The sequence below is a fragment of the Pecten maximus genome, chromosome 9 (assembly GCF_902652985.1).
Source record: "Pecten maximus chromosome 9, xPecMax1.1, whole genome shotgun sequence".
Taxonomy (NCBI): domain Eukaryota; kingdom Metazoa; phylum Mollusca; class Bivalvia; order Pectinida; family Pectinidae; genus Pecten; species Pecten maximus.
The window spans coordinates 28,654,688-28,666,994 of NC_047023.1; the positions used below are offsets into that span (position 1 = coordinate 28,654,688).

Below are 12,307 nucleotides of genomic sequence, written 5' to 3' on the forward strand. Positions count from 1 at the left end.
ACTTGTTAAATGTAGAACATAATTTAAATGTGGTATGGGGTCGGTGTAAGGTGTCGGCGGATACAGGGTGATAAATCACTTTAAAGTAATATAAGAAACTACTACATTACTATACGAGGACATGCTGGCTGTCCTTGACCTTGTCATAAACTCAAAGGTGACATTTATTGAGTTGACGTAATTGTAGTAAGTCTGTCCATTGGCTGCCTAGTGAATGTCCTAACACAGACCTGGGCGGTGCTCGTACCCCCCGCTACACTAAAGATCGATGTCCCTCCCACCGTCACTCCATCACAAAGAAGTACTGGTACCTTGTCAATTCTGCTCTCTCACCATGGTGTCCTATTTATTTGAAGAAAATTATGGTGTCTACCTCTAAGTGCGTGTCTTTTTACATGTTAAACGATTCGTTACATTTTAAATCGTTAATGTTTCAACCCTTTAACTTTTTATACTTAATTTTTACACACCTGAGATAAAAAAAAAACAAACTGGTGTGTCATTTTACAAACGTGACATTTGAAAAAGCTAAAAAGCTAAACACAAAAAACAAAAACGTTGTTTTTAAGGTTCCCACCGCTGTATTGTTTTGTTTAGGAGATATAAAGGGTCAAAGTTGTTCACCAATCAATTTGAAATACTGAAGTGTTTGCACGAAAGTTGGTACCTAATATATAAATGAATCATGTATCCGAAATTTAAAATGCCTGGAAAGATTAAACACCCTTAATTTGAGGTCATTTCATCATATGATTTTATTCGTTCATAACCATTTGGTATTGAAGGGATCGTAAACAAAATTCAAATTACGGTCATATATTGAAATATCCATTGCAGTTTATAAACACATGTTTTCGCAAATAAGAATATTGATATGTTATTGGTTTAAGGTTTGTATTCAAAATCTCAGTAAGACTTTGTTTTACTGGACATCTTACCAAACGGGGAGATTGGACATGTTTGCTCCAGTAAAGCAGACAAACATACCCAGATGAAGTTTACATGGTTACAATACCAAAATGGTGAGTTATTGTTTGACTTTCATATTGACAGAATGAAGATAGACTGTCACTGGGATATTTGACCATAATGTAGGAACCAGAATGAGAGGCAACTCACAAAAACTATGGAAACAATAATCTATATTGGATACCCGCAAATACTTCTTTGGACTTGAAATCGCTGATATATGAAACAGACTTACTGATTCTGTCTAGAGGCGACAACCATCAAAGGCTTTGACATTAATTTGGACAACTATTAAAAGTGCTTGAAACTAACATTTAACCACCCTGCTGGCTTCGTATCTTTTGCCATGAGTGACTATTAGTTCCAATTAGTACCTCAGGGGACCGCGGTGGCCGAGTGGTTAAGGTGTCCCGACACTTTATCACTAACCCTCCACCCCTGGGTTGCGAGTTCGAAACTTACGTAGGTCAGTTGCCAGGTACTGACTGTAGGCCGGTGTTTTTCTCCGGGTACTCCGGCTTTCCTCCACCTTTAAAACCTGGCACGTCCTTAAATGACCCTGGCTGTTAATAAGACGTTAAACAAAAACAAACAAACAAAATCCAATTAATTTCACGTTTGATTGATATAGAGGAATAACAATGCTTCCGTCCATTTTATATCCTATGTATTCTGACGACGCACGACGACGGACACGGGTCATTTGATACTTCGCTTCAGGTGACTTAAGAGACGAACATTCCTTTCTAACAGAAATATCATATTTCATATTAGGGTGTTTTGAGAATGAGAACAAAATTGAGTGACAAAGAAACCTAAAGCATTCACCATGTGATAAATGTCATTGTCTGTTTTAACTTGTATACTAAGGGAGATAACTCGTATCGACAGTATTATACCTGGCAATAAAAGAAAACGTGCACAAAGCGGGAACTCATCATTATCTGGATATTAATGAGGTATCTGTCCCCATACCAAACTAGCTGTTGTACTGAGGTATCTGTCCCCATACCAAACTAACTGTTGTACTGAGGTATCTGTCCCCATACCAAACTAACTGTTGTACTGAGGTTTCTCTCCCCATACCAAACTAACTGTTGTACTGAGGTATCTGTCCCCATACCAAACTAACTGTTGTACTGAGGTTTCTGTCCCCATACCAAACTAACTGTTGTACTGAGGTATCTGTCCCCATACCAAACTAACTGATGTACTGAGGTTTCTCTCCCCATACCAAACTAACTGTTGTACTGAGGTATCTGTCCCCATACCAAACTAACTGTTGTACTGAGGTTTCTCTCCCCATACCAAACTCTGATTGGTGGCCATCTTGGATTTCGGGCCGACCCGAAAAATTACAAAACTTGGTCAGGACCATCTCAGGATCATTTCGGGGAAGTTATAGGTCAATTCCGCAGGTGAAACTTGAGAAGTTTTGTTCAGAAAAACCATCATTGCGCAATCATTTTACAAAATGGCTGATGTGACTGCAATGTCAAAGTTTACGAGGTCGAAAAATAACAGCACATTGTTGGCTTCCCTTCCTTAACATCCTTATTTAAAGTTTCTTCCTTTTGATATGTTTTTCACGATAGCGACCATGGCGTCAATCTTTTATTTTGGACTAACCCGAAAAATAACAACACTTATATAATTAGTCAGGACAATCTCAAAGTCATTTGCGGCACGTTTGAGCTGAATCCAACAAGTTGAGCTTGGGAAGAGTTTTGAAATGTGAAAAGCTTATGAGTGGCGAAGGCGCATGCCCCAAGACGACAGACGAAGGACTATGGCCATGACCTAAAAAGGAAAAGCTTTACCTTTTGATAATATTGTAAGATTTAAATGACAATTCCATGGTTTAGACTAGACGTGCACTATGCATAAAAATAAAAATAATTTTACTCGTTCGATTCATTTTTTTTTTCAATCCATACATGTACCTTAAAATTTTCTTTTATTTACATCACATGTGTCACAATGTGGGATGCATCACATTTCTGAATATAGCAATGATTTGGTAACGGGTTTTACTGTACCTAATCTACAGAGCTGGAGTCTGATATTGTACAATCCCAGATACTGTTAACACGAATGGTGATGGGACTATAAGAGTATGGTTTGTAAATATAAACTTATATGCATGTATAGCCAGTAGAATATGGAATCACGGAAAATACAGACTCTTCAACATCAAGGTTCACCTAGGTTTGTACGTATAACGTAAACAGCAGCGACAACTAACAATTAAGCTGCGTGTTAAGCGTGATGATTTCAATATCCCCATTGTAATAATACCATTTCTAGATAGTACCACCCCTGCTTCCCCATACCTACGACGGTTTCTTGTCCAATTCGATTCGATATACAAAGCGACTTCTTCCTTACATTAACTACGCAGCTCTAGTTTTACATTGTTCAATAATGTCAACGCGACTCGTGACGTCACTGTATTGGACCTATGATCTATTAATACATTTAGATATAAAGAGAAAGTGCCTGTTATTTAAACTAAAATAAACGTCGCGTGAAGATAACAAAATTATGTTTATCTACCCCGTTACAGACACACCGATATTAATTGCTATCATTTGATGTCTGTTTACGTCATATATCACTTTTATTTAGGTAAATATAGACCTGTCATCTGGTACTATTTATATTAACATTGTATTTTATAAACCTTCTGTGATGATATGTGACGCCGAACAACGTTAACATTGTATTGTATAAACCTTTTGTGATGATATGTGACGCCGAACAACGTTAACATTGTATTGTATAAACCGTTTGTGATGATATGTGACACCTAACAACGTTCAAAGAGGTGTATTCACCCATATATTCTCCATACATATAAATGGACGAGAACCAAATGGGATTTATCCGCGGCTTCTTGCCAATCTTAAACTTAAAGTATAAAATGAAAGACTTCATACAGTGCTATATTCGATATGAGGAACTGTTAGTAAACGGAGCTGTTGCTATACCAGAGGATCTATTACAAAATTGTTCGAGAGACTAAACAGGAATTCGGTGTGTCATTTGTCCTTATAACGAGATGTGTGACATACTTAAAACATGTTTATATGCAAAATGCTTACTTGGGTAAGCTGTGAAGAAAACCGTCTTGTGACGATATAAGATTTTTGTTACAGAGCTACCAGTACTTTGATACATTCTTCACAAAAATGGTTGATTATTATGGCGTACAGCCTAATTTGATCATGTTTAACCTGTCAGCAGAGTTCCTACTCCAGCCAATATTCAAAGGGAAATTCTCAAATTTTGAATTTGACAGTGATGTTTAACAGAGCAGTTTACAAAAAACTGCGTACCTTCTAAAAATCAGCTGAAATCTACTTCCGTGCTGAAGAGATGTGAAAAAACAGACCAGATGCCATTCTTTATCACAATGAACATTTAATTCTACAATTCAATAGGTAAATATGTCCACGTTATTTCGATTTATTTTCTTCCTTTGTTATTTTGTACTCTCAAATTTAAGGAATACAGAATGACGACAACAAGAACGACGACGATGGCGATGATGATGGCTTCTGTCCATTCGATATTAGCCCCTAACTTCAATCTGGACTCAGTGTCAAAACCACAACTTCAATATCCCCTATGGAACAAATTCGTGATATTTGTGTTGTCCTAAGTTCTCTTTATTTATAGTAATGCATCTCTGACCATAGACACGGGTAGCATTTTGATTTATTTGCTGAAAAAGTCACCATTTGTCACGACAGCAATAAAAAAAGAAAGAAAAACATAAGTATAATATGCATGTAGTTGCAGTCACACAACATTAGAAACTACACTCAAAATATGATTAATAAAACACATAATTATCTGAAGTGGGATTGACAAAAAACAACAACCGCTATAATGACCTTGATGGTAAAATTATCATAAACGTCTTCCCCGGATTATATTCTTTGATAATATACAAATATATTTACCATTGTATGGCACTGCCACTGTATAACCCTACCAATTCAGTTGCGAGTTCACCAGCCTATGAACTGCCAACAGGAAGTGATCTCTGCTACTGGTAAGCGCGGGAAATTTGAATTTGAAAATTTCAAAACAAAAATCGCATGACAAATAAAAAATCGCAGATGGTAAATATAAGAATTGAACGGCTTTCAGTTGGCATTCATAGTCAATATGAATGCCAACTGAAAGCCGTTCAATGCTTAAATATACATCACATTTGATTCGACAGTCAAGGCCTAACTCGCAATATCAAGATTCCGGTGATTGATGTTGACAGATGACAGAAAATTTCACACAGACGGTTTGGAAATAGGCAGAAACAAAAATATTATAACTTCGTCGTGAAGTGACAATGCATAGCTGATCTAGATTTCAAGGCAGGTGTAGTCGTTTAAGCTGGTGACACTTATGATTCTAGAACACCTGGGCACGTATTCATGAAAAAGTACTCATGCTCAAACTCAAGGTTTTGTGCTAAAAAATAAACTCTCATGCTCAAGTCGTATTCATGAAAAATTCTGTGCTCAAGATTTGAGCACGTTCTAAAGTTTTCTTGAGTATGGTATTGCCCATGTTCATGGCATTTTTCTTCACCATGGCGGCAGGACGTTTTGTAAATAGAGAAGTGAGAGAAGTGGTCATACCAAGGCCAAGGCTTATAATGGATCGCCAGAACCCCCTAGAATTCCTTTCAGATGAAGAACTGTTCCAGCGTTTTCGCTTTCGGACGGACACCATCGTATATATCGGTCTGGTGGCGGGTTCCATTACCCATAGAACGCTCAGAAGCGTGTCCCTCCCACCCCTGTTGCAAGTCCTTATTTGTTTGAGGTTCTTGGCGACAGGGGCCTTCTAACAATTGATAGGCGACTCTGTTAAGATTTCTCAGCCGACAGTCAGCAGAGTTGTGCGTCGAGTTGTCGGTGCCCTTGCAAGAAGCATCCGTAACTTTGTCACATTCCCGAAAGGAGAAGATGGTTACAAAACAAAGCAACAGTTTGGGGCAATTGCAGGTTAGTCAGTTTTGTAATCATCTGTTTTGTAGATAAAATCTACATGTCTTATTAAATACGCATTACAGCGTCCTCAAATTGGATTCCAGTCTTCAACGTCAATGTATCGGAAATGACGTCACACATGACGCGAGTCTTGTTATTGAAAAGAACGCCAACAAGCTCTAACAAGCCTGTGGAAGAAATAACACCAACAAACGACTTGAAATGCGATATGTAGATCTAGTTTTTAATGATAATAAAAAAAAACCCATTTTTTAGATATGTATACTTGTAGCTCCTTGATGCACATGTCAAACTTGAATAATTAACTTAAAAAACTTTAATATTACAGATCCCCGAACCACATTTATAACATTTTTTATCCAAGTAAATTCATAGTGCAAATACTTGAAATACACATTCCAAGAGATATCACAGATTATCACAGTATCTTGATTTTTCACAACACAACACAAATTTTAAAGGTAATGAATACATATTTCAAAGATTCCATGAAAGCTGAAGAACAGTTTATTCAGATTGCAAAAATTATTTCATTAATAAGCACACTGTATAATTTTGATTAATAAAAAAAATAAAGGTGTTTTTACATCTTCATACCTATCACTCAAACCATGGACTTTCCCTTATTTCAAATGCAAACTGGGTCTTATTTACGTCGGGAATGAAGGTCAATGTGTTAATATTTCTAATGATGATGTTTTGCCCTCTTTGAATCGATAACGTTAACTGCCCGCTTTTTATTTGGGTCATATTTTGGACGTGACCTTGGCACAAAAAAAAATGGATAGATAAAAAAATCCGTAAATATTTGAACCGATTTCAAGTTTGGGTTTTGATTATTTTATATCGGTATCCTTTTTATTTCGTTGAAACATTGTTACTATAAGTGGGGGGAAATGGAGAGATACTCTTGAAAAATAGTAATAAGATGTACAAGATACAACTAAATAATAATAACAGTGGCAATAATTTATCAACAAAAAAAAAGCTGTGATTATTATTCAAATACTATTATTATTGCTGAAGATCTCCTGGCTCTGTAGCATATATATCTCTCTCTAATAAAGCACATAAAACATATGTAGCGAGTCTACGTAAAGTGAGTGCATACATAGAGGATATTGAATGGTTTCCCGTTTAATATAACATATATATTATACGAGTATGACAGAATATCGATATTTTCACGAGTGCGAAGCACGAGTGAAAAATATCGAAATATTCTGTCATACCAGTGAAATATAAGTTATATTTAACGGTATACCATTCAATTTTGTTTTTATTGCATTTCATTAACTTTAAAAAAAAAAAGTTATCCCAAAAACATCCTAAAATTAATAGTAAAAAAAGGCGGGAATTAGTAATGACGTCATCTCGTTGTGACGTTGCTCCACGTCAGCTTGACGGCGCCATCTTGAAAGGACTGATCAACGCAATGTAAGCGTTTTCTACTGTTATCGGAGAATCTACGCACGAATAGCTTACGTCTAGTAAGTATTTTGTAAAAAAACTAGTCTGAAATTTCAGAAATACAGCAAAATAACCAATTTATCTATCTCCGCTTCGATTGGAAAAATCGGCAAGTTTCAACGAGGTGAATACAAAGGTCCGCTCTGATTTGTCAAAAACGGAAAACATATATTTTCACTGCAAAACTTATATTTTCACTGCAAAATCTTATATTTTCACTGCTCATCGCTGCAGTGAAAATATAAACTCGTATGACAGAATATTTCGATATTTTTCACTCGTGTTTCGCACTCGTGAAAATATCGATATATTCTGCCATACTCGTGAAATATATGTTATACCCTTAGAGTGCCAAGATTTTGAATTTGCCAATCACGCCAGAAACTTGCAGCGAACATATTATGACGCTTTCCCATTGGTGACGTCATCAAACAAAGCATGAAGAAATTTCCTAGATGTATTTGATAACTATAATTTGACGTCATAAGCCGATTTGATATGCATTGTTTACCGTTGGTGATCATATTCCGAGTTGAAAATAGCATTGCACAGTGTATGTTTATTTGTGTACAATTTTCAGGGATATACATTTGCGTATACCATTGAAAATATCAATGGAAATCTACACAGTATAAAAAGGTGTAAGTCAGTTTGTCGAGCACGCGTTCCGTGTTAGTCATACTCGCCATTTGTAAATGAAAATAACAGTGCATGTACATGTTCTCTGTTGGTTTATTTAATCCTAGTTAATCTAATATTTCGCCGACATCATCTGAATAAGGTGTCGGTTAAATTATATTATATAAATCTAGTCATTATTCAAAACTTTGAAACACGTTTTGTACATAATACAGCACAGTTCTCTCATCATTTCACCAATTGTCAAAATAGACACCAAATGTTATATCTCTGTACATGCGTTGTGCCTTTCCTGACATTGTCTATGAAGTCCCCTTTTGCACAGGGAACAAACAGTTCTACTCCTTCGGCGTATTCCACTTCCGTGCCGCACATGGGAAGAGCACACACAGCAATCCCGTTCCTTTCCTGGAGGTAGTAGGACCAGGATCTGGCGTTGCCGACGTGCACGTCTGGGCAAGACAGTCGGCTCGCGACCAGACAGGGACTCGACAACCTGCAATATGAACTGTAGTCGACTCAGCACGGGGCGGTCTGTAGTGTTCTCCCTGTAAAGAATATAAGCATTTAGCATAATTCTATGCTGTATATGTAGAAACACATTTTTCCATACTTTCTTGGTTTTCCGCTGTTTTCCATAGACACTTAATAACCCATCATCCATATCAACCGCACCCATGTTACGGTTATACGCCATAACCATTTTTGGCCGCCCGTTTGGAAGGTCTTGGGCAGGAAGAATTGTAGACAGAAGCCGCACTGGCTTTTTGTGGTCGGCATCGCGAGAAGCTACGCATAGGAAGTTGCCCCGCCTCATGTACACAGCAGTCCCTGGCCGGGGGTCAGCATTCCGTATAGTTAAGGGCATCGGTCTTGTTTTCCGAAGTGTACCTTTCATTGAATGAAAATATATATTCATAAAAAAAACGTATAAGATTGAATTCGCATGCAAATATTTGATTATACAAGTTATTTGAGTTCTATCTATTTAGAAAAAGTTACAAAAAAAAAAAAAAAAAAGTATTGTATATATCAAACTACGGCAGAGTAAATTTGACAACTTGGTTTATTTAATTAAAAACGTAGCAATTCATTAGTTCAATAGCAGAATGGTGTTGCATTGACCCGTACCTGTCACATATGTATGATGTTGCAGTAGCACATGGCCAAGATGCATGGATGTGAAAAAACTATCACAGAACACATGGTAACCACGGCCAAGTAGGGATGCTTCTTGCAGTAGGTTGTGCACTACGTTGGTGCCCTGTAGTTGACCAGGAGTTGTAGGGTCAAACTGTCTGCCCCTATATACGGACATCTGGAGCACGTACCCTGAAGCCGATTCACACAGTAACCAGAATTTCACACCGTATTTTGCCGCCTTTGAGGGAATGTATTGCCTCATTACACTGTGACCTTTGGTGCTAACCAATGACTCATCAACGCAAAGCTCCCTCCGTGGAACTATAAATCGCAAGAACTGTCTGTTGACAAAGTTGAGAAGAGGCCGGAATCTTGCGGCGGGGTCATACGCTGGATGCTGAATAAAAACAAAAAATAACTTGTGAATTATTCTGGTGAATCTTTATTCTTATAATCATATGTCAAGATAAGATAGTCATAGCTTAACATGGTGTTCCGTTAGGGCCAAATTTCCAATATCGCTCCTTCGCTCCTTCGACCTAAACGCGAAGGAGCGAAAACACGATGGTGAAGGAGCGATGGAACTTCGCTCCTACGCAATAGTGTTTTTGCTACTTCGTTCCTTCGCGTTTAGGTCGAAGGAGCGATATTGGACATTTGGCCCTAACGGAACACTATAGTTTACGTACAGCCTCACTTTTTACGCCACTCTAATATGTACGTACACTTTGATTGGGAAAGGAACTGATATAAGCTTTAAGCTTGTTTTCTGATCCCAGATTATACAAATGTGTGTATACTTGAATGAATATTTAATAAAATATTATTAAACTAAATCACTTATATTTCGTTTCGTGAGGTAGTTATCTTCGCGTTTAATCGCGAGGAGCGTAATAGCGAATTCGAACCTACTAATTCTTTACTTGAAAAAATATGTAGACGACATCAATGTTTGCCTAATAATAACTGCAGCTGGCTGTTACATGTATACACACAGGGACCTGCGAATTACATATATAGTTACAGTCGACATATAGTTTGACGTTCTGACGTTCGGAAATGTACAGAATAAAACTTGGCAAAATATACTTCTGCAGTGCATTTTATACAACTCGTTCTATTACGGTAGTCTAGCTTGTACTTAATTGCAATTACGACAATATGCACACATATATACACATGTATATGATCCTGACTTATCAAGAGTGTTGTAGACTTTGGTTTGTTTGGTTTGTTTTTGTTTAACGTCCTATTAACAGCCAGGGTCATTTAAGAACGTGCCAGGTTTTGGGGGTGGAGGAAAGCCGGAGTATTCGGAGAAAAACCGCCGGCCTACGGTCAGCACCTGGCAACTGCCCCACGTAGGTTTCGAACTCGCAACCCAGAGGTGGAGAGTGTTAAAGTGTCGGGCCACCTTAACCACTCGGCCACCGCGGCCCCGTGTTGTAGACACTTATAATATATATATAGAGAGAGATATTGTTGATCATCTTTCGGATTTTATATTCCTTTGTAGATATTCGTGACATTATGTATTTTGCAAAGTTATCTGATGAGTTGAGCTCCCGAATTAAAAGATTCGCGAATCTATTTTATTTACAGTAAATTGTTTGGGAATGAGCTGAAATTGTGCAAGTGGAGATCCGATTTTTCTTTTAGCCTGCTGGCAGAATGCTTGCCAAATTCACTAGTTTGAGCCTCGCATTTTTCATTACTCCTACGATATTACAAAATAAATTAGTTTTCCTTTATATATAATGAAGAACGTCTTTATAGAAATTGTAATACTGTTCTTCAGTACAGTCGGAATAGAGGTTGGTGTATAAACACTTACTTATATATAACATAGTACATGTATTTACCTCTCTTCCAACCCTTCGCTGATAATCAGCGATCTGAATGAATTTCAATATGTTTTGAAATCTGTTCCTCGCCATCGTCTGATGGAACCAATCAGAACGTTGACTTGGAAGTGTTGAATTCCAGTAGTGCGGAATCGACGGTTTTCTAATAATGCTCATATTGAAAAATATGGACAGAAAGGCTTTCAGCTCTAACAAGTTGATCTTCTTCCATGACCGGACCCTTGCATGACGCCTGATGAGGTTCTGGTTTCCCCGGACATGATTCTGTGCGTACCTACATTTGAAAATGTTAAAATGCTCTTCATTGTCTTACAAGTAACTTTTATGGACAAAAGCTGTAATTCAAAAAGTACAACATCATGCAAAAAATGTATTGCAATATTCAATGATGAGATAAATATCCAGATCTGGCAATTTTTTTTTACATAATTTTACAGTAGGCCTACAGTGCCAAAGAAATACAGAACGACATACATTTTGTAGATCTACGCTAATTACCTGTTTGTATGTCGAATAATTTCCTTCATAAGTGTCTCAGGAAAAAGAAGCATGAAGTAGGTTAAAGGCCGAGAATCTCCGGGTGGCATGTGTAATAAGCGCGGAATATCGTGAAATCCAAAGCCTCTGTTAGGTTCTGGTGGAAACACCCTTATCCATGGAACAGCCATTGCTGCATGTGGTTTTTGGAGCAATAATTAATGACGTCACGTTTTTTTTTACAAATTTCGTCATAAATACGTACATTTACGTCATCAGTTTTAGAGATAAAGACGTCAAAATTACCAGCGTCATATTTCTATACAAGGAAGGACAATAAATCAAACAGTTTTATCACAAACACTCATGCGTTGTGACAAACCAATTACATAAAGAATCGGCCCCATCGGCCCCCTGGCACTCTGGTACACAACTAATCGGCCCCATCGGCCCCCTGGCACTCCAAGACAAATGTGATCGGCCCCATCGGCCCCCTGGCACTCTGAGACACATATGATCGGCCCCGATCGGCCCCCTGGCACTCAAAAGGTTAAACGGGAAACCATTCAATATCCTTTATATATTTCACTGGAAAAAATGCAATAAACCTCTTTATTTCTTGAATGTTCCTTAGTTGATACTAAACAAATAACTAAGTACCCTAAGCCCGTCAGCCAACAACTGTCAGATTTAAAACTATCAAAGTCGTCGTGTCATCCA

The 12,307-nt window shown here is 37.6% G+C and overlaps 1 protein-coding gene across 1 annotated transcript; it reads right to left on the reverse strand.

The window, feature by feature from the left end:
• Nucleotides 1-8,364: 8,364 nt before the first annotated feature.
• Nucleotides 8,365-11,778, reverse strand: LOC117333958 (piggyBac transposable element-derived protein 4-like). Its single transcript, XM_033893376.1, has 4 exons — nucleotides 11,609-11,778; nucleotides 11,108-11,384; nucleotides 9,234-9,642; nucleotides 8,365-8,993 (listed from the first exon to the last, which is right to left on the reverse strand). Exons 1-4 carry the CDS (start codon nucleotides 11,776-11,778, stop codon nucleotides 8,365-8,367), a joined length of 1,485 nt encoding a protein of 494 aa, XP_033749267.1.
• Nucleotides 11,779-12,307: the final 529 nt, after the last annotated feature.